This window comes from Gambusia affinis, linkage group LG13 (genome assembly GCF_019740435.1).
Source record: "Gambusia affinis linkage group LG13, SWU_Gaff_1.0, whole genome shotgun sequence".
Taxonomy (NCBI): Eukaryota; Metazoa; Chordata; class Actinopteri; order Cyprinodontiformes; family Poeciliidae; genus Gambusia; species Gambusia affinis.
In genome coordinates, this window is record NC_057880.1 from 15,910,508 (window position 1) to 15,931,841 (window position 21,334).

The window sequence follows — 21,334 nt, forward strand, 5'->3', positions numbered from 1 at the left end:
CACTTGCAGCTTACCCATTGTAACTTTTATCCTTTCTTATGTTATTCAGGATTCTCTCCATGGCTCAACTAGAAAATATTTCCTAAATTTTGTTGGTTAAAAATAATGGAGTGATTCTTTTTTTAGCATGGAGCAACTTGTGGAGTAAGAGCAGCATTTGTCTCCAAACGACTGGAGAAACCCCCTAGTCATTCTAGCACTTGCTCTGGTATCTCATTAAAAACTGGAACAACAGAAATTGTTGCAGTTCTTTAATCCGCAACTTTTTAAAATCTCAGTCTACCTTGATGCCAGTAACCATATATATACAAAAAATAAATTTAAGTCTGAAAGTGTAACTGTATGTCAGTCTGATAATAGGGAACCAAAAGAGGAACAGTCTAGTTTCCTCCTTAAAATGTAACATCCCAGAACTGTTGACCTCCACATATTTAAAGGTTTTAAAACCTTTACTCCTCCTCTCTCAGCCCCATAAAATATTAGTAGAACAAGTTTGTGCATGGAGCGAAGGAGTAGACATCTCTAAACTCTCTTAAGAAATAAAGATTTGCAGTTAAATATAGCATAGAATGTGTAACAAACTAAGAGATTGATTTAATAATGAATATATCGTGCAAAGTTTAGCAAAAGGCTTCATAGATAAGTCCTTATGGCTGTTGGTACCTGCGAAGCAAAGAAAATGCAAAGCCCCAAGGGGACCTCTATTTCCTGCCAATATATTAAGACAACCTGAAGCAATACAGTGTTGTTACCGAACTGCTGCACAGCTATGCAGGCGAGTTTCTGTCTGTTCTTGTCAGGACATCAACTTTTTAAACTCATTTCGTCCTTTTTAAATTTGGATGTGTATTTTTTCAGCATGGATCGGTGAAAGATGCCATTGGATTTCTTCGCTTTATCAAATGGAAATGTGCGTAAATTAAAATGTGGGTTTCATTAGTCAGTTTTGCTTCAATTATTCAGACGGATTAAAACTGAACTGGAGACTCAAAAGCCACAGAATAAAATTTTTTGTAGCATCTGATGCGAGCGACAGGATAAAGCCATCGTGATGCGAAATCCCAAAGATGGAGATGCACTGATGAGGCATTTTATTGCAAATACTGGTTTATTAGAGGTGTCTGCTCGGATTTGATCAAATTTCGATTTTTTTTCTCTCTTCCATTAGAATTGTAGCACAAAAATAAAAAATAGTGGGGTTTCTTAGATTTATACCATTAATAAATGGACACAAACCTGACATCTGAGTGATTGACCTGCAGATTATCGATCAAAGTCAGTTAAAGGCAGATTTGCTGATTTGGATCTCTTGCTCTGTGTTCATAATTTCTCATTTGCTTCTTGTTCTTAGTCTTAATTTAGTGGGAAAATTATGAAAGTCATTGTCTTTCATAAGTACTTTTATGTTTATTGCAAACATAAAAATATGTTTGCAATAAAGAGGTTGCAAAATACCACAATATTCTAATCACCGTACATGCTTTCTCTATATGCCTGCTTGCATTTTCTTTCATTAATAAAAAATCATGAAATGAAGCAGATTTATACTCCAGTACCGAGTAGGAAAACGTATCTTTAATTTTACCACTATGGATGTGTTGTATTGCTTTCTGGTGTGACAGCAAAGAGAGTCTGATGCAGCTAAATATGTTTGACCATCACTGATTTGATCTTTTGCTGTTGTAGGTTGCAAAGTGACGCAGCACAATATTAAGCTTCTGCAGTTTTTCCTCTGATAAACTCACCCACATATTATATGTAGTAGGAAGTATTTTAGTATCTCTCAAAGTGTCAACAGATACTGAAATGTAATGTTAATTTATCAAGCAGTTGTGCAAAATAATAACCCATAATAGTTGATCTTTAAACTTTGTTCAGGATATCCACAGTATTTTTTTGTGTGTGGTTTAAAATGTGCTGTCTTATAAAAGGTTTCACTGATTGTATGTCGTTTGTTTTTCCAGCCACTTTTCCAACTGTTGAAACTTCGAAAACTTACTGTGAGCGACAACGAGATCGCAAGACTTCCGCCAGAGATCGGCAACCTTATGGAACTAGTCGAACTGGATCTTTCTCGTAACGGTAAAACAAACAAACCAACTGTGCAACACCGAAGTGAGCCAGAAGAGAGATGCAACAACATCTCTGTGCTTTATAGGAACATTTTTATTCCTAACAGCCTGAGCATCCTGCATTGAGCAACAGCGCAGAATTCAGCAAATAAATTAACGTTGACAGGTTCACTCCTCATTTGTGAAGCTGATGTAACCAGAGAACATAAAAACACAGAATGGTTTCCATTAGCAAGAAGCTCTGCAAGAAGAAATACATTCAGAAGGGAAACTAAATTCTAAGTTGTGATGATTTACAGTAGGCTTTTGAATGTCCTGTCAGAAATCCTGTATCTTGCAAAAGAATGATCTTTTCCCATTTTTACCTGTTTCAGCTTCAAAACCTAGTGTACTTTAACAAAATTTTGTTGCATGGATCAATACCAATTATTAGATAATGAGGAAGAAGGAAAAGGTTTCATATGTCATTCTGTTACAAATGGAACGCTAAGAAGTCTCCTTGGTTTTATCTCTTTATTCTGAGATTCATTGCCATCAATTGTATGTTGCATAACTAAAAAGATTTCTTGTGTGTGTAATTCAATCTCAATGTAAATGAAAATGTTCTCAAAAGGTCTCAGAGGTTTTTTAGAGAACAAACAGAACCCGGGAGACAAAAGTGAATAGTTATTGTTGAATGTCTTTTTGTCAAAAAAAAAAGTACATTTTTGGGACTTTTAAAAATAAATCTACATTTCATATTCTGAATAAAAGAGGGAGAACTCTACTCATCTACAGAAAAGTTAAAAATAATTAATGAACTGCGATGATCGTTCCTTTCTCATTAGGGATATTTCGGATCTGTTATGGTGCAGGCAAAACATTTTCTTCTGCTCCCTTGAGTATTTTTCCTTCATAAATCAAGTTTTAGCAGCAGCCTCACCTGTTTGTGTCGATTCTAGGCAGCTCTTATTTGTGCTCTGCTGCTTTACAAGTAAAAAAAAAGGGGCGGAAGATGTTTTTTTATTGAACAAAATTTTCCGGAACGTTAATATGGATTTGCAAATAAGTGAATGTGAGTGTGCTCACACTGCTGACCTGACTGTAGTTCACTGTCAACACAAATGCATTTAAATGTTTCATCTCCCATGTATCTCACACAGGATGTATGATTTTAGTTTATTTTAAACTGAATTTGCTTTGAATTATTTATAAATCTTTTTCTTCTTTTGTAAATTTCACACATCACCTTTATGAAAACAGTTTTGTAATGTCTCATTACTTCTGTATCCTACATGTCTTATTAACAAAGATTTGCTTTTTCCTTTATTCAGATATTGTAGAACTTCCAGAGAACATTTCAAACTGCAAATACCTGCAAGTGGCAGATTTTAGTGGAAATCCATTATTAAGGTAACTTAACAGATGTTATCTGTTATCCAAATTAATTTTAGGGCTCAGTTAATTTAACAATACTGTAGATGTTTGCTTAAATTTCCCTGCAGAAAAGCATTTTGCATTGTTCATAGAATTTCAACTTCCTTTGCTGTTCTGTTCACCGTTAGAAACATTTATGTGTCTAACATTTTGCTTCTCCTTTTTTTTTTTTTTTTTTTTTTTTTGTTGAAATCCGGTCTAATTAACACCTCAGCATGAGCAGCGCCACACGCCTTTGACAGTGTGATGATTAGGAAGCTGCAGTGGTTGGAAGCAAAAGTCTTTGCAATTCAATAGTTTACACATTTAACCCCATCAGCCCTTTTTCCACAATAGGAACCCAATTTTCCACTTGTGCATCACTTGTTTTCCAGCTCTTATTTCGCTGTGGTTCGTCTCTGGGTCCATTGGGATGTGAAGCAATATTGTTCATCAGTCTTAGATAAGAAAAAGGTGCAGTGGGTAGAAAGGAATTCATTACAAGAGCATAATAGACTTTTCCTAACTGTTACCTTTAATTTCAGTTTTTCCTTGGGGTCTGATCAGCTGATTCTCATTTTGATTGATTCTCCATCAATTGAATGTTTTGAATCCAATGCAAAATGGGTAAAAAAAAATGTATCGTATTTAAATTATTTTCTTACTTAGATTGTGTAACAATGTTTATAAAAAGCAAGCTTTTAGGATTTTAGAAATCATGCCCTGATAAAAGACTGATCTATAAACCTTATCTGATTTTGAGCTTGAGTTCAGTCACTCACCATTTAGCACCTCATTTCATGCCCACATGTTGCCAGTTTGTTTCTTTCTATGCCCAGTGAATCCTTTTAAACAAATCATTTAGTACCTAATGTACTTAGCCATTATGTGTCAATTTATTTCTCTTGTTTGTTTATCATTTTGATGTATTATGAAAATAAATTCACATATAAATTCTCAGATTTAGTCTCCTGTTAGATATTATTTTTTGGGGGTCACATGCTCACATTTTCTTATATGAGCAAATGTTAGCAGATTTCTGTAATTCATATATAGTCAAAGCAGGTACAAATTATTGTATGGTTGATGTGACAGACAGCTCTGTTTTTCATGTACAAAAGTCAGAAAAATACAAAAAGGACAAATGACCAGCCCTGTTGTGTATAATTTGGAAGTCTGAATTATGTTTTTGGCCCAAATGTTGCAAGGAAATTGTGTTTTTAATAGGAGGCCAATAGAATGCCAAGCGCAATTAGTTTTGAATAATGTATCACCCCAATAATAAGACAGAAATAATGAATCTAAAATGCTTGAAATTGTAGCGTAATAAGCAAAATGGTAGTGGTTGCTCCTAAAAGTTGTGGTTGTTAGTAAAAGTATCCTTACTGAAGAAGTGAAATTATAAAATTTACTAGACGTTCCTAACCAAAACCTGTGTATCCTGTCATTTTTACACCCCAAGAACAGGAGAAATCATTAAAACATTCTGGACACTAATCATCTGATCTGCAAATGTATTTGGATTCTCAAATTGTGCTTTCTGGCTCTCTTTTTTTCCCAGGTTACCTGAAAGCTTTGCACAGCTTCAAAACTTAACGACCCTCTCTATCAATGATATCTCATTGCAGGCTCTCCCAGAAAACATTGGAAGGTAAGGATTTGGACTTTATGTGCATTAGAAGTTGACATTTATCATATTGTATCACCTAACGATAAGATTTTTATTTATTGTTGTCCCAATAAATTCCAATTAATGATATTTAAAAACCCCTAAAACTGTCTGCATTGTTGGGATTGTTATTTTTACCTTGTTACTCCACTGTTTATTCAGAAGAGTATAAGCAAGAATAGATGAATGTGAAAATATGATTAAATGTAGTTACTGTGTCCAGTTTAGTGATGCAAATCACACTTCATGTGACTGGTGTCCTGAATAAGAATTTTCTATAATAATAAATAGTTATTTTTGTCACTTTTATTGATATCACAATAGTAGCAAAAAATATTGTGACAAAACCTTAAGTCCATATCACCCATCCCTAATGTCCATGCTTAATTAACAAAGTTTGCTGAAAACTTAACATCACCCATTTAGGCTGTGCCCTTCAAATAAGGCTTTGCAGTCCAAAAAGCCAAAAATAAGGAACATTACTTGCTTTAAAATGTAGCAGCCTTTCTTTTTGTGAATAACTCATGTGGGCTGTGAAACAAGCTTGCATACAGTTGTTTCTGTTGTTTTCTTTTGTCCTTCGGAGGTAAATCCACTGGACTTTAAACCTCCCACACATTCTTGTTTTTTTGTTTTTTTTTCAGAAAATCATAACTATGTTCCTTTCAGATCACAACTGAACGCCCAGCTACTGAAATGTAAGCAGCAAATGCTGTCAGGAACAGGAACAGACACAGCAGGACTGCTCTCTTTCATTGTCTTGTTTTCTTCCCCAAACAACCACATTGCTGCTTCCAGATACATTAGTCACTGTTTCTGGGCTGCATTGTCTTGGTTCTTAGTTGGTCCTGAGTACCGTAGTGAATGACACGTCTGCCAATATTCTGCCTCTTGTAAGCTCTTCTTTATTGTGGAGTTTAGCTGTAAGTGAATTTAATATCAAAGCTATGTGTTTTTGGATGAAGGGGCTACAGGGAATGTTTTTTTAAAAAGATCTGGAATGCAAGGATAAACTGGATTTGAACCTTACAGGGGAAGGATTTACAGAGATGCAGTTAATGAGAAAATGTATAGTGCTGGTTTGGGGTCAGCATATGGCATGCTTATCTTTAATTAATTAATTTATTTTTAAAGGTTTTCATTGTCTCTAGTGGCCTTTATTTGAAAGTGGGTAATGAGAGAGGGGCAAGACATGCGGCAAGGGTCATCAGGTTGGGACTAAGGCCTGTCATAAATATAAAAAAACTATACATGTTTTGTTGCTGAATCAAATATCAAAATTTGTGGGCTTGTGTTGAATTGAACACGGATAAACAGATTTAACTTTTTTCTTGTGACGATAAGTAAGGTCAAAATATTTACGTAGATTCAAAGATATACCCACACTCTTATTTATATTGCTTTTGAAGTCCTATAGTAAGAAATCTCACACTGTTGGTAGAAATCAATAAGCTTCTGGCTTAATTCTGGCTGCATATTTGACCATTCTTCTTATTGAAAGAGGGAGAGGTCAGTTTTTGTGGTTGTTTTTGGAGCATCATGTTCAAATCCCATTCAGATGTGTTTTTGACAATTGTCCTATTGGAACACCCAATTGTATTCAGGTTTCAACCATCTAACTTTACATTAGTGGTCACAGACTTTGTGCAATGCATTAACACCACTGTCAATAAAAACCCCAACCTATGATTCTTTACAGTTGATACAGTGTCCTTAGCTTTTAAAGACTTGCCTTTTGTCCTTCAGAGGTAGTTATTGACAGATATCTCCATCTTTGTGTCATCTGACTGCAAAACGTGTCCCAATGGTAATTTAGTTTGGCTTCAGGGGCAGCTGCAAATCTCAGTGAAGCTTGAAGGTGTCTATGCTAAACTCTGCACAGTAACACTAGTGTTTCAGTATTTTCCAGTTTATGATGGACTGGAGCCACAGTGATTCCTGTGTTGCTCCATAACATCCTGACCAGCTTCCTTTCATTGCAGAGGACAGCTTGTCGTTTTTGTGTCTTTGTCTCGTTATCTTTCATGTCTAGTTCCTTTGCTGACATTAGACTTCTTTGTCTACTTCAGGGCATAGCTTTAGGTATAGTTGAAGGAAAATTGGAAATTCTACTAGCACTAGAAAGCTGTTGTTGTTTTGGAATAATGAAGCTGATAATCAATGGTGTGAACATGTTTTGTGTAACAAAAAGGTAAATAATTGTACGGTTTTGTAGGTTCTTTGGGTAAAGTAGGTATTTAAGGCAGCCGACTAGAATAAGTTCTTGGACTTTGGCTGCCTTTTCCACCCAACCTCAATTAAGTAGTTCTTCAGTCAAAATCTCATGTTCCTTAGTAATCTCTAAAGTGAGTCAAAGAATCATCCATACAGTGCTTTAGAAACCCTACAACAAGGAACCAACCAATATAAATGAGCTACAAGTACTGATGAGAAATGGCCAACTTTCTAGCCCAACAAGACAAAATTTGTTTATAGATTCAGAAAGCATGGGCTTTCTAGATATTTACTTTACTTTGAAGGGAGGAAAATCTTATGAATCCATTTAATTCTAAGAGCTGTTCAATATTCTGGCTTATTTTTATTTATTTTTAAGAAGCCAGTATTGAGTAATTTGTTTTATCTAGGAAATAATCAATTAACATTACATTCATATTTATGACCAGTGAAAAGGATTTTCCCAAATGTTAGTTTTCACAGCCCTGGTGTATCTACTTCCCACTCGTCACCCAGATGAAATATCTTTGTTTCCTATTTAGGTTCTGGCTTGAATAACTCCATATGTTCAGGGATTATGGATGGGTACGGGATGAAAATGAGAGAGCTGTTAATACCGTCATCCTTTTATTTTGAGTTGCGCTCAGCATCACATTCAGTCGCTTAAAACAGGGACATAAACCCAACTCTAAAAATAGTTTCACCAAACTAGGTAGGGATTTAGTCCTTTTTGGATTAAGCGTTGCAACTTTGAGAGTTTCATTTGTGTATTTGTTTTGGGAACCCTCATTCAGAGTCACTTACCTACACATCCAAAATTACTTTAAGGTAAATTAATGTTGTGGCTTGTAATTAATGATAGAAACAACATGTTGCAACAGTGTTCAGAGTATCTCCTTCCTTTGCCCTGTAGTACAGCCTATTCCCTAAACACGTGCTGTATTTCTCTTTTATAACACATTGGCTGGAATGTCTGCTCTGTGTCAAGGGAGACGGTAATGAAAAGCAGAACCCAGTTGGCGTAAAAGGCTACAGGTTTTCAGAATAGATAAGATAAATGAACGAGGGGTTAGAAGCCAGCAGTAGTTTATCTCTGGGATGGAAGTTTTTTATTTTTTTTTTCACTGACGAGAAATCTGTTTGGTAGCTTAGTGATTTGCTGTAGTCAGAAATAATACAAATAGTCATTAAGAAGAAGCAAGATTAAATAGCATTTAATGTGGGCTTAGGTGATAATCTCTTTGTGGTTTAAGAATGACTTTATATGGTTTATTGCAGGATCCAATGAGAAAACACAAGATTCCGGTTTTCTCCTTCGCTCAGCCTAGTGAGAAACATTTACTTGGTTGAACTCTGCACAAATGGGAAGGCTTATGCTACAATCACCAAATGATATTTATTGTGTTACAATGTTATGCAATAGCCATAAATAAGTAAGAGCGTTATCTCAGTTTTGAAGGAAAATGATACATTGTTTGAAAAATTGTTTGGGCACAAGCAAACATATAAAAAATGTTGATGTGCGTTTGTATTCCCCCAAAGTCTGATACCCCAAATAAAAAATATTTCAGTCACTTGCCATCAGAAGCTACTTAGTTAATCAGTAGAAAGCACTCGTGTGTATTTTATGCCTATAATGTTTACAGCTGTTCTGTGAAGATCACAAGTTTGTTAGAGAAAATCATCAAACACACAGCATCATCAAGACAAAGGAGCACAGCAGACATGTCAGGGAGGACGTTGTAGAGAGGATGAGCTGAGGGCTTGTAGGATATAAAGCAATATCCCAAGTTTAAAAATCCCAGAGCAATCAATTTTTCTGAAAAAAAAAAAAAAATATATATATATATATATATATATATATACATTTGTAAACGGACAAATGAACAGAGTGCCTCCTTCCTTTCCTTTTATTTGTAAATTATTTGTTATATGTAAGCATGTGTTATATATTTTAATACATTAGTGTAAAAAATACCAACATGTGTACCGTGTAAACCTTCTCAAATTTCACAGATTCATTCAACACAAAAACATCTTGCTCTACTTCTAGTACTTCAGTCCTAAATTTAGTCTCTAGTCTGCAGTGAACAGGCTAGACTAAACTAGGTAGACTTATAAAATCTGGTTTTAATTGAACACTTGTTGACAGAAACAAGTTGTACTTTGGTCTATCATATCTGGTTAGACATTTCACATTATAATTTCAAGTGTGGAGCAGTTGTTTATTCTGCTGCAATTTTACAGTTTGCGATAAGACTGACACACCTCTAAAAGTACTTCCTGTTCCATGTTATCTGATTTCTAGGCCATATGGTCAATTTTGGCTGTTTTTATGAACTCTTTGGTTTCCAAACATATAATCATCATCCTCCTTTCGGTTTCTGATTTCAGCCTCTCTCATTTGATATCGCTAGAACTTAGAGAAAATGTTCTGACATTCCTGCCAGAGTAAGTATTGAATTTATACATGTACTTTTAGTTTTTGTTGCCTTGTTTTCGGCTTCTAAAGTATTTGTCACCCACAGGTCATTATCACAACTTCACAAGCTTGAAGAACTTGACATAGGCAATAATGAACTCTACAATTTGGTGAGTTTTTAAAATTATTGTTATTTTTTTGTTTGTCAGAGATTTTGATTCTTGAGAAGTAAGAATCAAAACCTTACTTCTCAAGTAAGATTTTGATATGGAAAAAACATTTAGTTTTTTCCTCAACAAAATCTAGAAAAAATAAATAAATAAATGTCCTCCTATTTCCTGTTCTTGTCACATGCGGGCAGATTAGCATTCCCTGAGAACAGATTTCCCATCTTATCGTGCAGATGGTAGGCTGTCTGTTTTAAGCCTTGGTTTTAACTTGTAATCTCATGTTAATGGCTTTACTTTAGACGGTGACGGATACAGAGGCTACAAAGAGCAAAGACAGAATAAGACTTTTTTTTATGTATATTTAGCTGAGCAATATCAGGATTTTTTTGTTTTCATTTCAAAGACTAATAAATAGGGCTGATTAATGATTGTTTACAGTGTTGTCCCATCTATTCTTGTAACCACAACATAAATGTAAGCAATCATAAATAAGTTTGGACAAAATTGTCAAGAAGAAATTTCCTTTAAACTATTATTTTGAGCTGGATTGTGAAAACACTCCTCCCTACATGTATGAAGATTAACTTTGCAAGATGGGGAAAAAAATCCTCTACTTTGCTATTACAAGGTGACATATTAGAGGATTGCAATTTAATTGTTTCATTAATCTCCTGCAATTCCAAGGTTTTTATTAGTTTTCTTTGTTTTTGTCTGAAATATACCAAAAGTGTTGAGCGGTTAAGTTTTGAAGAATACTGTAAAAGGTAATAGAGTTACAATTAAATAAGTTTAGGTTTTGAGCATTTATCACTCACCAACAAATAAAATATGTTGACAAGGCAACCTGCCCATTGAGTCCTCAAAATGTCCTACATGTTTGGATGACCAAACAGACAATCCTGTGAGGAACCATCTTCCTTTGTTGTGCAACCTTTTCCTGTATTTGAACTTGAAGTGAGATTTATCTGGGCAGCGAGAGACAGAGAAAAAGGAAAAGTGTGAGCCCTGGGTTATTGTTCTCATCACTCCCTGTTCAGTCTATAGAAATGTTTGTAGTATTTGGTATTACTTCTGCCTAATTGTCCCATCTTTGTTTTTCTCTGCTGCTGTGTTTGCGTCTTGACTCAGGCCATTTAAAATTGTAACGCGGCTGAACTCATTATGATGCTGATTATTTTTTCATTCCACCTAATTGTTTTCTGTCTTCTGTGTCTTGGTCTCTTTCTCTTTTCTTTCATCTTTAGCCTGAGTCAATTGGCGGCCTTATCAGCCTGAAGAACTTGTGGCTGGATGGAAACCACTTGTCGGATATACCTGCTGTAAGTCATTTAGTCTTTGTCTGCATCTCAAATTCAGAACTTTGTCCCTTAGAATATTATTGTGTTACAAGATTCTAGCTGACTGTTAAGAAGATAGAAATGTAACCGATAAGAATATTAAGTGTTTTATGTAAAATAAATATAAAAAAAAATACTACAGCCCAAAATCAGAATCTTTGCTTCTATTATTTCTCACTATTTCTTTTAAACAAGAAGAAAAGCATCTTGTTATTGCAAGAAAAGGAAAGTTATTTCTGCAGGATAAAGTCAGAACTTTATAGTGAGATATTTTTCTGGAATATTGTTTTTTTTTTATAAAAATGAAATGAATTGAACAACATATGAGAAACAAAGTCATTGACTCCTGTTATACTGGTAGATGCCTTAGAAATGTAGATGACTGACATTTCTAAGGCTTTACGACTTTGCTGGGCATTTCCTGAAGTGACTGTTCTACCAAATTTACTCCAACAGGTTGTTAACAACTATGTGACTAGAAAGTCACAAAAAACCCAGAACAATAAATATTTCATAAAATCAATCAAATTCACTAGAGTAGAAATTTACCCCACAAATGAATTTTTGTTAGATCGGGGCTTTGTTTTTGTTATATGTACATTCACCAATTACCTGCCTTTGTGTCACACTTTAGGAGCTGTGCAATATTAAAAGCCTGTTGTGTCTGGATCTATCTGAAAACAAGCTGGAGTTTCTTCCAGAAGAGCTAGGAGGACTGGTGTCACTTACTGATTTGCTGGTGTCACAAAACTCCCTTGAATATATTCCAGAAAGCATTGGTAAGCATCTAGATTCTTCATTGATTCTTTTCACCATAAATGTACTCCCTATTATGGTTATTTCTGTATGACTTGGTGATATTTTTGAAGTGGACGTTTTCCTCATCAATCAATTCTATTACACTTCTGATCAAAACCTTTAGAGTAGCAGTTCTTATTGGGTCGTGTTGATAGACCAAGTCAGAAGAAGATTCTCAGCCAAGATGGATGTTCGCTCTGTTGTTCCGTTTAAGAGGAAAAACACCTTAGATTTTTGTGGAGTCTCCCTTCAGTGTCCCGTTGCACTTTTTAAAGTTTGACTGGACTAGCTGTCATGGTAATCCTTTGTTGCATTTTCCATCTTATGTTTATTGGGTTGCAGTCAGGACCAGTATGAGTTTTGAATGACGTAGAACATCTGTCCTTATTTTTATGGGTAAGCTGTTGGATCTACCGGCTTTGCTCAGATGGTATTTTTGGGGGTTATTTTCATATTATATTATATTATATATTTAAATTAATCAGGAAATTATTTGAAAACCAGATATTTGTTACAATTTACACGCTTTAGGTCCTGGCCTTTAAACTTAAACAAATAATAGTGGTCGGACCACCTGAATTGAAATTTGCCTCCTTGTGTTGTAGTCATGCTATAAGTTAAGCTTCAATTAGTCAGCACTAAATATCAATTCTTAACAATATAGTAGTCATTTTCTCCCTGATTTTAAGATTTTGTTCAACAGTGCGATTTAAAGAGATTTACAAGCTTGCAATTGTGTGTTTCTATGTTAACTGATGGTGCATGCACCATTTGTAAACCTCTTCACAGAAAAGTTCAAATTTTACAGTGTTGTATTTGTGCTTTACTGAAACCATATTACATTATATTAAACGAAAAGGAACATTTGTACAAGTTTTTACAGAGGTTTGTAAAAACAGTTTCCTTCTATATTCTATGATGACTTCAGATTTCTGACAGGTTATGGTTTTGCCTCTGCCCAAAAAAAAAAAAAAATGTTTAACCAGATGTGTTTGCTCTCTCTGCAGGAAAACTAAAGAATCTTTCCATTTTGAAAGCTGACCTGAACAAGTTAACACTTCTTCCAGAAACAATTGGCAACTGTGAAAGTCTTACAGAGCTCGTACTCACAGAGAATCAAATACAGGTTGGTCTTTCTCTATTGTGTTTCAGTGCCTCAAAATGACAACAGTGTCTGATTACAGTTTAAATTAGAGAGCAGCTTGTAATTGCCAACCTGGGCAGAGGCCTAAAAGCATGCCACACATCGGGGAAATGGTTCAAGCAACCATGTCTAGTGATTTAAATCCACTTTAGACTGACCTATTGGTCAGACTGCTTTATTATGACAACACTGGGTCAGAAATGGAGGAAAAATGTTTATTTATTCATTCTAATAATGCCATTACTTCCTGTGTAATAGATAAAATATTTTCCACAATATGTAAGATAAAATGTAATACATTTCTAAATAACTTTAATTATGTACATAGGTTGCATAATGTTGTAACCAGTATAAATGCAGTAATGTTCTCACAACAACATAAATGGGGTACGGCAGAGATGTATAAAACATCTCTGCCAATCAGAGATGTTTCATACATCTCTGATTGGCAGAGATGTATAAAACACTTTACAATAAATTGATCTTTTATTGGAGTAGCCTAATTTATTTGTGAAAATATTCAGCAAATAATACTTTAATTAGTCATTGAATGAGTAGACTTTTTTTCAGTGGGTGGAAATTCTAGTTCTGAGCCTGCAATTTTTTTTAGTTCCTTATAAATACCTATGTTAGCTGGGGGAACTCCAATATTTTCTATAAAAAACATTTCTAGGTGGATCCATCAAATTTTAACTGGTAATCCATGATCTTCTGCTTCTCTTATGTGATGTGACACAGCAGCTCATTTGTTGGCCAACTTTTCAAAGTAGGAAACCCAAGTGAACATGCCATTCAAGTGTGTGAATCCACGCCTAAAATGTTCTTCATCTAAATTTGTCCATATTTAGAGGCATAGCTAGTTTAAAGCAAGCTGCCTAGTAGAGACCAGACTGATCTGATCCAAGTCTAGCTGAAGAACTGTTGCATAGTGGCATGCTGAGGTCATCATGTCTCCATAACGGCCTAATTTATTTTGTTTAATACCGAGGGCTTAAGTATAAGATAAGTTATTGACTCATATCTGCTTTATTACCCTGTATTATTAAAGTTTGCATATAGCTCTTGCAGATCACTTAATTTAATTTCTAATGCATTAAAGATTCAAGTTCATACAGGGAATGTGGTTTAGCCCTGATGAACAGCAGACCACTGAAGCCTTTTAGGGCAGTCTATTTGCAATTTGCTTTGTGTAGTGATGTGTGAGTAACGGTACATAATACTGAATCCAACTGAAACCTTATTGATGTGTTCTTTGCTGATGTCTGATCAGTGAGGCAAACAACTCAATAAAGTTAGACTTAAAAAAAAGTATTTATTTGCAAGATTCAAGTAAGGCACACATATATTCTGTGTTTTAATGAAGACACCATTTTGGGTTTAAACTCAGGAGGAACATGTTGATATGTTATCTGATTATGGTTTTGTTTTCTGACAGACTTTGCCTGCTAGTATTGGGAAGTTAAAGCGACTGTCCAACCTCAACTGTGACCGAAACCATCTAACACTATTACCTAAGCAGGTATGCCTTTCGCAATCACTTAGCAATTTGTTTTCAGCTTGTTCCAGATTTGTTGTACATAGATGCTAAATGCTGCTTCTCCTCGTTTGGTTCTGGGGATGCAGAGCAGACCAGAACCAGAAGACCTGAGAGGTCTTATCATAAAGTTTGTTCTAAAAACTTTTCAATTCAGATCCTACTTTCACATCCATCTAAAACACCCATGTTTTAGAGTGCTTGAACTGTGCTCATTAACACCAAAAAGCGTTATATCAAAGTTTTCCCTAAATTCTTAAACCAACCTGAAGCTTTTTAGCAAACTGGAAACATGAATTTGACACCAAAGTTACACTGTTGTCAACATAACGGTCCAATAGTTACTGCTGCGGTTGAATTAAAAACTAAACTAAAGCTCTTTCTTTTTTTTTCCTACAATACATTTGCTTGTTGTGTGTCTACTTGCAGATTCAGCTTCAGCTCTGTCTTGAGTATCTCCATTGTGTTAGAGTGTGTGACATTCTTCTCCAGCCTCTTGTCTGTTTAAGTGAAGTCACGCTCGGTTTAAAGCTTCATCTGAAAGGCTTATTTAACGCTCATACAATGTCCCTGTGTGGGAAAGATGCAAAGCCTGCAGTGTGTGCACAAGAATAGCAGTTTGGTTATGAGGCAACAAGACCACTGTCATTGTGCAACCATTACCTCAGGTTGGCTTAGTTTTACAGATTGTGTTCATTATTGATTAGACTTGAATAAATATAAGAAATTAAGAAATCACATATTTCTATATTTTTACAACATTTGCAATTTTGTAGTCTTGTTTTGAAATGTTTCTTTTTTGTGTGCTTTTCATGCCTTGTTAAGCTGATAAATCTAATAGTAATTGGAATAATTTTAACATCTGCATCACAGATGCAACAGCTGGAGCTCAGCCGGCCCATCAAATCTTTGTTTTGCCTGGCTGCCAGCCCTAGTTGTTCCTAAATTTAGGTCCCTCTGCCACATCTCATTAACACACAATTGCCTCTCCCTCATAATTACCAATGGACACACGACCACCCACATGCTAACAGATTTCCTCTGGTTTCAGTGTTTTTTCCCAGCTGTTTTCACAACAAAAATAAGTCTTGCACCACAGTATTTACACTGCATCTGTCATGTTTTTTATTGAGGAGGCTTCTGATCATGTTAGCATTCTTCACATGATGTTTGTGCTGTGACTGACATGAATGCTTGTGTTGTTGTATAGATCGGAGGCTGCAGCAGTCTCAACGTCTTCACTGTGCGCGACAACTACCTGAAAAAGATCCCACCAGAGCTGTCGCAAGCCACCGAGCTGCATGTACTGGACGTCTCTGGGAACCGGTACGTTTAGTGGCAGAAGTAGAGATCATGTTCAGACAACAAAATCATTTCTTATTAAAACTAAGGAAAAACCTGCAGGATTTCAATAGGTGAAACTATTAGATTATTTAGATTTAATTTCAAAAATTATATTTCAAATGGTTATTTCTTTTAATTTGGTAATAATATGATTTAATAGTAGTGCCTTAGAGCTAACAAAAATCCAAAATTCATTAAAAAAATTTAAGCATCAGAGCAGTTAAAAAATATTTTTATGACAGAAATTCCTTCTGTTATGTAGTTTATACATTCAACATGTGGTCAGGCTCTTTTTGCATCAATTACTGTATTATTTTGTTGTGTCAGACGATCAACGTGCTGCTTTCCTGAAGTGGTAGTGAAGCCATTTTGCAGTTTAGGCCAACTCTTCCTGGAAACTAAAATCCTGATCTTTGTAAAACATGTCAACAAAGGTGTGCTTGAAGTTGCTCTAAGATCTCCTGGCAAACTTTCTCAACTCTGGACTTAGAACTTGATGAGAAGTGGTGGACTAACACAAGCAGATGACACGTCTCCTCAAATCATCACTGAACGTAGAAACTTCACCCTGGACCCCAAGCGATTTGGATGCTTTGCTTCTTCACTCTCATTTCAGACTTGGGAACCATAGCTTCCAAAATAAGTGCAAATGAATCTGTTTTAGGATCGGTGACGCCCCAAAAATGCTGCACTAGCAACATTTCATAGATACATCTGTGCATATCGGCTCTTGAAGCACTGACTCCACATGGGGTTAATATCTTTTTATAGTTTTGTTATTTATAATCCAGTGTGACTTGTATACGTATATGTTCATTTCCTCTTCTTGATGTATTATTTTAGCCTGATAGGACTTATACTTTGAAGCAACTTGAATTCATATAATATATTTTTCACGCTTTTAATTAAATTACTGAAAAACATTTTCATGTTACCTGTTCCTCATAATCCTCTTTATTCTGTTAGGAATGTTTGTTGGATTTTAATTTGATTATCACGCCAGCAACAATAACCTGAAGATTATTGTTGGTTCTGTGGTTTCTTTTTCGTTCTGTTTAGCCTGCCGTACTTGCCGATGTCACTGACCACGCTACATCTGAAGGCCCTTTGGTTGTCAGAAAACCAGTCCAAGCCGCTGCTCACTTTTCAGACGGATGAAGATCCTGACTCAGGAGAGAAGGTGCTCACCTGCGTTGTCCTGCCTCAGCAGCCTAGTGACTCAGGTACGTTATTTCTGCAAAAATCTTGAATAAGTTTTAAGTCATGCATGTTATTAGAAGCAGAAACATTTTTCTGATGCCAATTTACCTCCTGACTCAAATTACAATTCATTTTGATTACATTCAGAAGTGTCTCATCAGTTCTTGCCCAAACATTTACCTCCCTGCAGTTTTGATGATATTATCACATTATCTGCTTGGCGAACCATTATGGGTTCTGTGCGCTCTGGTCCTGCGATATCTGTCAAATACAAGATCCTCTAAAGGATTGCTGAGCCTTTGATGGATCAGACTCTCTCTTGTCCCCTGAGGCCTTTGGCTGAGTTTTTCCAGAAATGTTATGGACTGTGCAGCCAAAAGAGGCTTAACAGTGCCTGGCTGGCTGACATTGAACACTCGCCCATATGGCATTGGGATGCGAATGACTGGCTGTAAAATCTCACCGATTCTTGTTTGAATATTATTTCAGATCTTTGCAAGTATCCCTTTTTTTTTTTATCAGTATGTTGCGCAAAAACCTGCTTATGTGGCGCAGCATTAAAGAGACACAGTCAGCTGGGTGAGGCTGCGGTTGGGGGCAGGGGACCATGTTGCTGTGAGCCTTTGACTAAGCTGGGATTTGAAACTGTGATCTGGCAGTTTCAGTCTCTCTCTTATTAGCAGCCGGGTGTGTGACAGCTCTCATTTATTGAGCTGGGAGCAGATTGTGACAAGCATATCAACTGCTGAAATAACTTCCTTTAGTTTGCTATTGCTATTTTTAGATGTCATTTTCTTTCGGTCAGAGCCTTACTAAGACAAAAATATTTTGTTTCTTAAAAATGACAACAAAAAAACCCCCACTCCAGGTTATGACAACCTGGCCCGCTTTGGAGCTCTGGAGAGCCTTGTGAATGGGATGGCTGATGAGGCTTGGGACGGCAAAGCCATGAACAGAATCAGCTCCATTCACTTCCTGGATGACGGTGAGGACGACGACGACGACCCGGTAAGATCAAGGCGCATAGACACAGAAACACCTCAGTAAATTAGAGCCTTGAAAAATGTATTTATTCCTGTAATTACATTCATAAAGTGATGCTTCTTTATCATAATGATTCTTGACACGGGTACACTTTCTTTTGTTTATAGGTGATTATCGTTCACAGAATACACAAATATTCTGCTCTGCACAATCAGTTGTCCAGCAGACAGTCACTAAGCCCCCTATAATGGATAATGGAAAGTTTAGTTTTTAGAAAAGGTTTTAGAAAAAATATCAAATACTGAAGCATTGAGATTAATGTGCAGCAAAACGTCTTTAAACAGTTAATGGGGAAATTGACAAAGTTAGGACCGTGCCAATTTATTTTAAGTATAACTCATGAAAAATTATTACCTTTTGCGTTAATAGTTAAAACCAATGTGCAGATTTAAAAATACAAAAACCCAGTTTTTCATGTGCCTTACCTGATGCAGCCCAGCAGCTCTTCTTCCTGTGTTTCACTGTGATGGATGTTGAAATACATGACGATAGTCTCTGACATGACTTGACCGAGTCTTCATTTTTTTCCTAAAGTGAGGCTAGTTAAGGAATGAACGCTCATTTGTTGGAGGTTTCAATCATTCATTTTCTCCAAGATAAGCCTGAATTCTGTGTTTTTGCTCTTTCAGCACACTCTAATGCATAACCTAATGCACTCAGCATTACCTTGCAGTACTTTCTAGCCACCTGGATTGTGTGTTTGGAAAAAAAACCAAGACATTTTCACATGTGACCAAACACGTGAATCTACACAGATTGAAAACATTTATTTGGTTGGGGCAAACGACTTGGGCAGAAATAATAGCTTTTAACTGAACCCCTTCTTTCAAAGGTTTTTCCATTTATAACCCTTCCTATGAAATACATCTAATGGAAGCAATTTAACATATTCTTAAAGAAGATTACAGTATTGAGGAAGTTTTATTTAAAATCCATAACTTCTTGTTTCTTTGAGGTATACATAAGACATCACTGTGTGTGTAATTTCCCTTTTCCACCTTTTTAAATAGGACAGTTTGTCCTAAGTTTATCTTACCAAAAGGTACAGTGAGGAGAGAGCCATGTCTCCATAAGCAGACACGTCTGTCGTACAAAGTACAAGGAAAAATAGTTTGTTTTTCCATCCTACCAGCACATCCTTCCAAAAATGTTGGAATGAAGACTAGAATGAATCAAATCTATAGTTATTGTTAATCAAAAGCAGCTCTGAACAACTGGCTTGATTTAAAAGAACTCAATTTCAGCATTTTTATACTTTTCTGGATATTTGTTCCTTCTTTCTGCAACAGCAACATTCCCCAAACATTTACCATCCTACAACTTTTATGTGCAACTTTGCTCCTCTGCACCTGAATCTATTTTCTGAAGTTATAATCAGTGATTTTGTACAACACGATTAGTTGTTGACGTGGTCAATTTACACGTTTGCATTTTAGCAGATTATGTTGCTACAATAAAAAAAATAATATATTTAAGATTTTTTTATGCTCAAAATAAGCAGTGACTCTATTTCTCCTATGTATTAGTATTCTATATTAAAAAATGTAAAGTTCCAATTATAACTTACCCAATCTGCATCCGTCTCACAGGGAACTCTGCTACGAAGGGCCACTCCTCACCCCGGCGAGCTGAAAACCATGAAGAAAGCAGCCGAGAACCTCCGCAACGACCTGAACGCTGCCAAAGGCCTGGACTCCAACAAAAACGAGGTCAATAACGCTGCAGACGGAGTCACTACGTCTGTCTGACCTTTACCTCAGAAGTGTTTTTTTAAATCCTTCTGTGTCTCGCCATATTGTCCTGCACAACCTTGCAGCCCTGTGTTTTTGCATTTTGTTATTTTTATGTTTTCCCTAGCTTTTCTTTTACCCACAAGTCTCAGTTTGACCTCCCCATTCGTTTGGTCATGGCACGCAGGAGCCTAAGACCTCCAACTCCAGTCCTGTGGAAAAATAAAACTGTACCTGGGCCGCCGTGCCTTCCTCAGAGAGATGCTTCTTTTTTGACAGTATATTTTTAAGATGAAATACTTTTTCAAAAGTGATCTTAAAAGAATTTTTAGGTAGTTGCACTATAAACCTCTTAAATGTGTTTTGTTTTTTTTTTTAACACTGGGTCTTTCTACATTTTGGGGCAAACAAAAGCAGGAGTGTTTTAGGACATTCTTATCTAAAAATTGTTGTAAATCTCTTGTGAATATTGATACTTTTATACTTTTGGCAGCTCAGATGTAAATAAGTGTATAGCAAGTATATTCTTAATCGTTTTAAGATTCCAGCTCTCTTTAACTTGGTACATCTTTATATGTTTTGCTTAAATCAAGGTAATGAACAAAACACTAATGTCTTATTTAATCCACCTGGTGATCTTATTTTTGGATGTTTATTAGATTATTCAAATTGAAATTCAAGTACTGCACATCAAGTTTAAATTGCCATTTGCAGTGTTGTTACGCTGTAAGGATTCTGTTTTATTTAAATGTGCTGTACCTTACTGTTTTGCATAGTTTTTTTTAATAGATGCCAAAACAGATGTATTTGTACTTTTTAAATTTTGCCTCCTTTTAAGGAGTACTGTGTAGATGATTTATCAGAGCTTTGGGAAGGTTGAGGGGTTTTTTTTAAGCATAATGATCACTCTAAAATGCTATTTTTTTTCTCAGATGCACTTCTTATTGTTGCTTTCCTCCTTTTTTTTTTTTTTAAATGGTACTTGATAAACTGTTGTTTTGTTGTTGAATCAATGGCACAAAGTGAGCCAGAGCAAAAAGTTTCAACAATTTTCTTTTTGTTTCTAATTATTCTCCGATAAAGCTGCACAGAACAGATCTCAGACTGGCTCTAAACCTTGAGATTTGCTGACGTTTTTTTTTTTTTAAACCACTGATCAATAAAAATGAGTGCAACACTAAATCCACATGTTTGGTATTCCTTCAGGTTGCTTTTTGCTTCACGGTGATGTGAGATTGACAGAGCATAGTAAAATAAATGG

General features: G+C 35.7%; 1 protein-coding gene across 1 annotated transcript in view; it reads left to right on the plus strand.

Moving 5' to 3' along the window:
- Nucleotides 1-21,255, plus strand: part of lrrc1 (leucine rich repeat containing 1) — a 28,958-nt gene extending 7,703 nt beyond the window's left edge. The window contains exons 2-14 of the mRNA XM_044136116.1: nucleotides 1,965-2,082; nucleotides 3,386-3,464; nucleotides 5,029-5,118; nucleotides 9,745-9,801; nucleotides 9,879-9,942; nucleotides 11,187-11,261; nucleotides 11,914-12,058; nucleotides 13,085-13,203; nucleotides 14,657-14,740; nucleotides 15,966-16,081; nucleotides 17,159-17,322; nucleotides 18,168-18,307; nucleotides 19,933-21,255. Coding sequence (XP_043992051.1) covers nucleotides 1,965-2,082; nucleotides 3,386-3,464; nucleotides 5,029-5,118; nucleotides 9,745-9,801; nucleotides 9,879-9,942; nucleotides 11,187-11,261; nucleotides 11,914-12,058; nucleotides 13,085-13,203; nucleotides 14,657-14,740; nucleotides 15,966-16,081; nucleotides 17,159-17,322; nucleotides 18,168-18,307; nucleotides 19,933-20,091 — 1,410 coding nt within the window. The 3' untranslated portion in view covers nucleotides 20,092-21,255. The remainder of the gene's footprint in view (nucleotides 1-1,964; nucleotides 2,083-3,385; nucleotides 3,465-5,028; nucleotides 5,119-9,744; nucleotides 9,802-9,878; nucleotides 9,943-11,186; nucleotides 11,262-11,913; nucleotides 12,059-13,084; nucleotides 13,204-14,656; nucleotides 14,741-15,965; nucleotides 16,082-17,158; nucleotides 17,323-18,167; nucleotides 18,308-19,932) is intronic.
- Nucleotides 21,256-21,334: the final 79 nt, after the last annotated feature.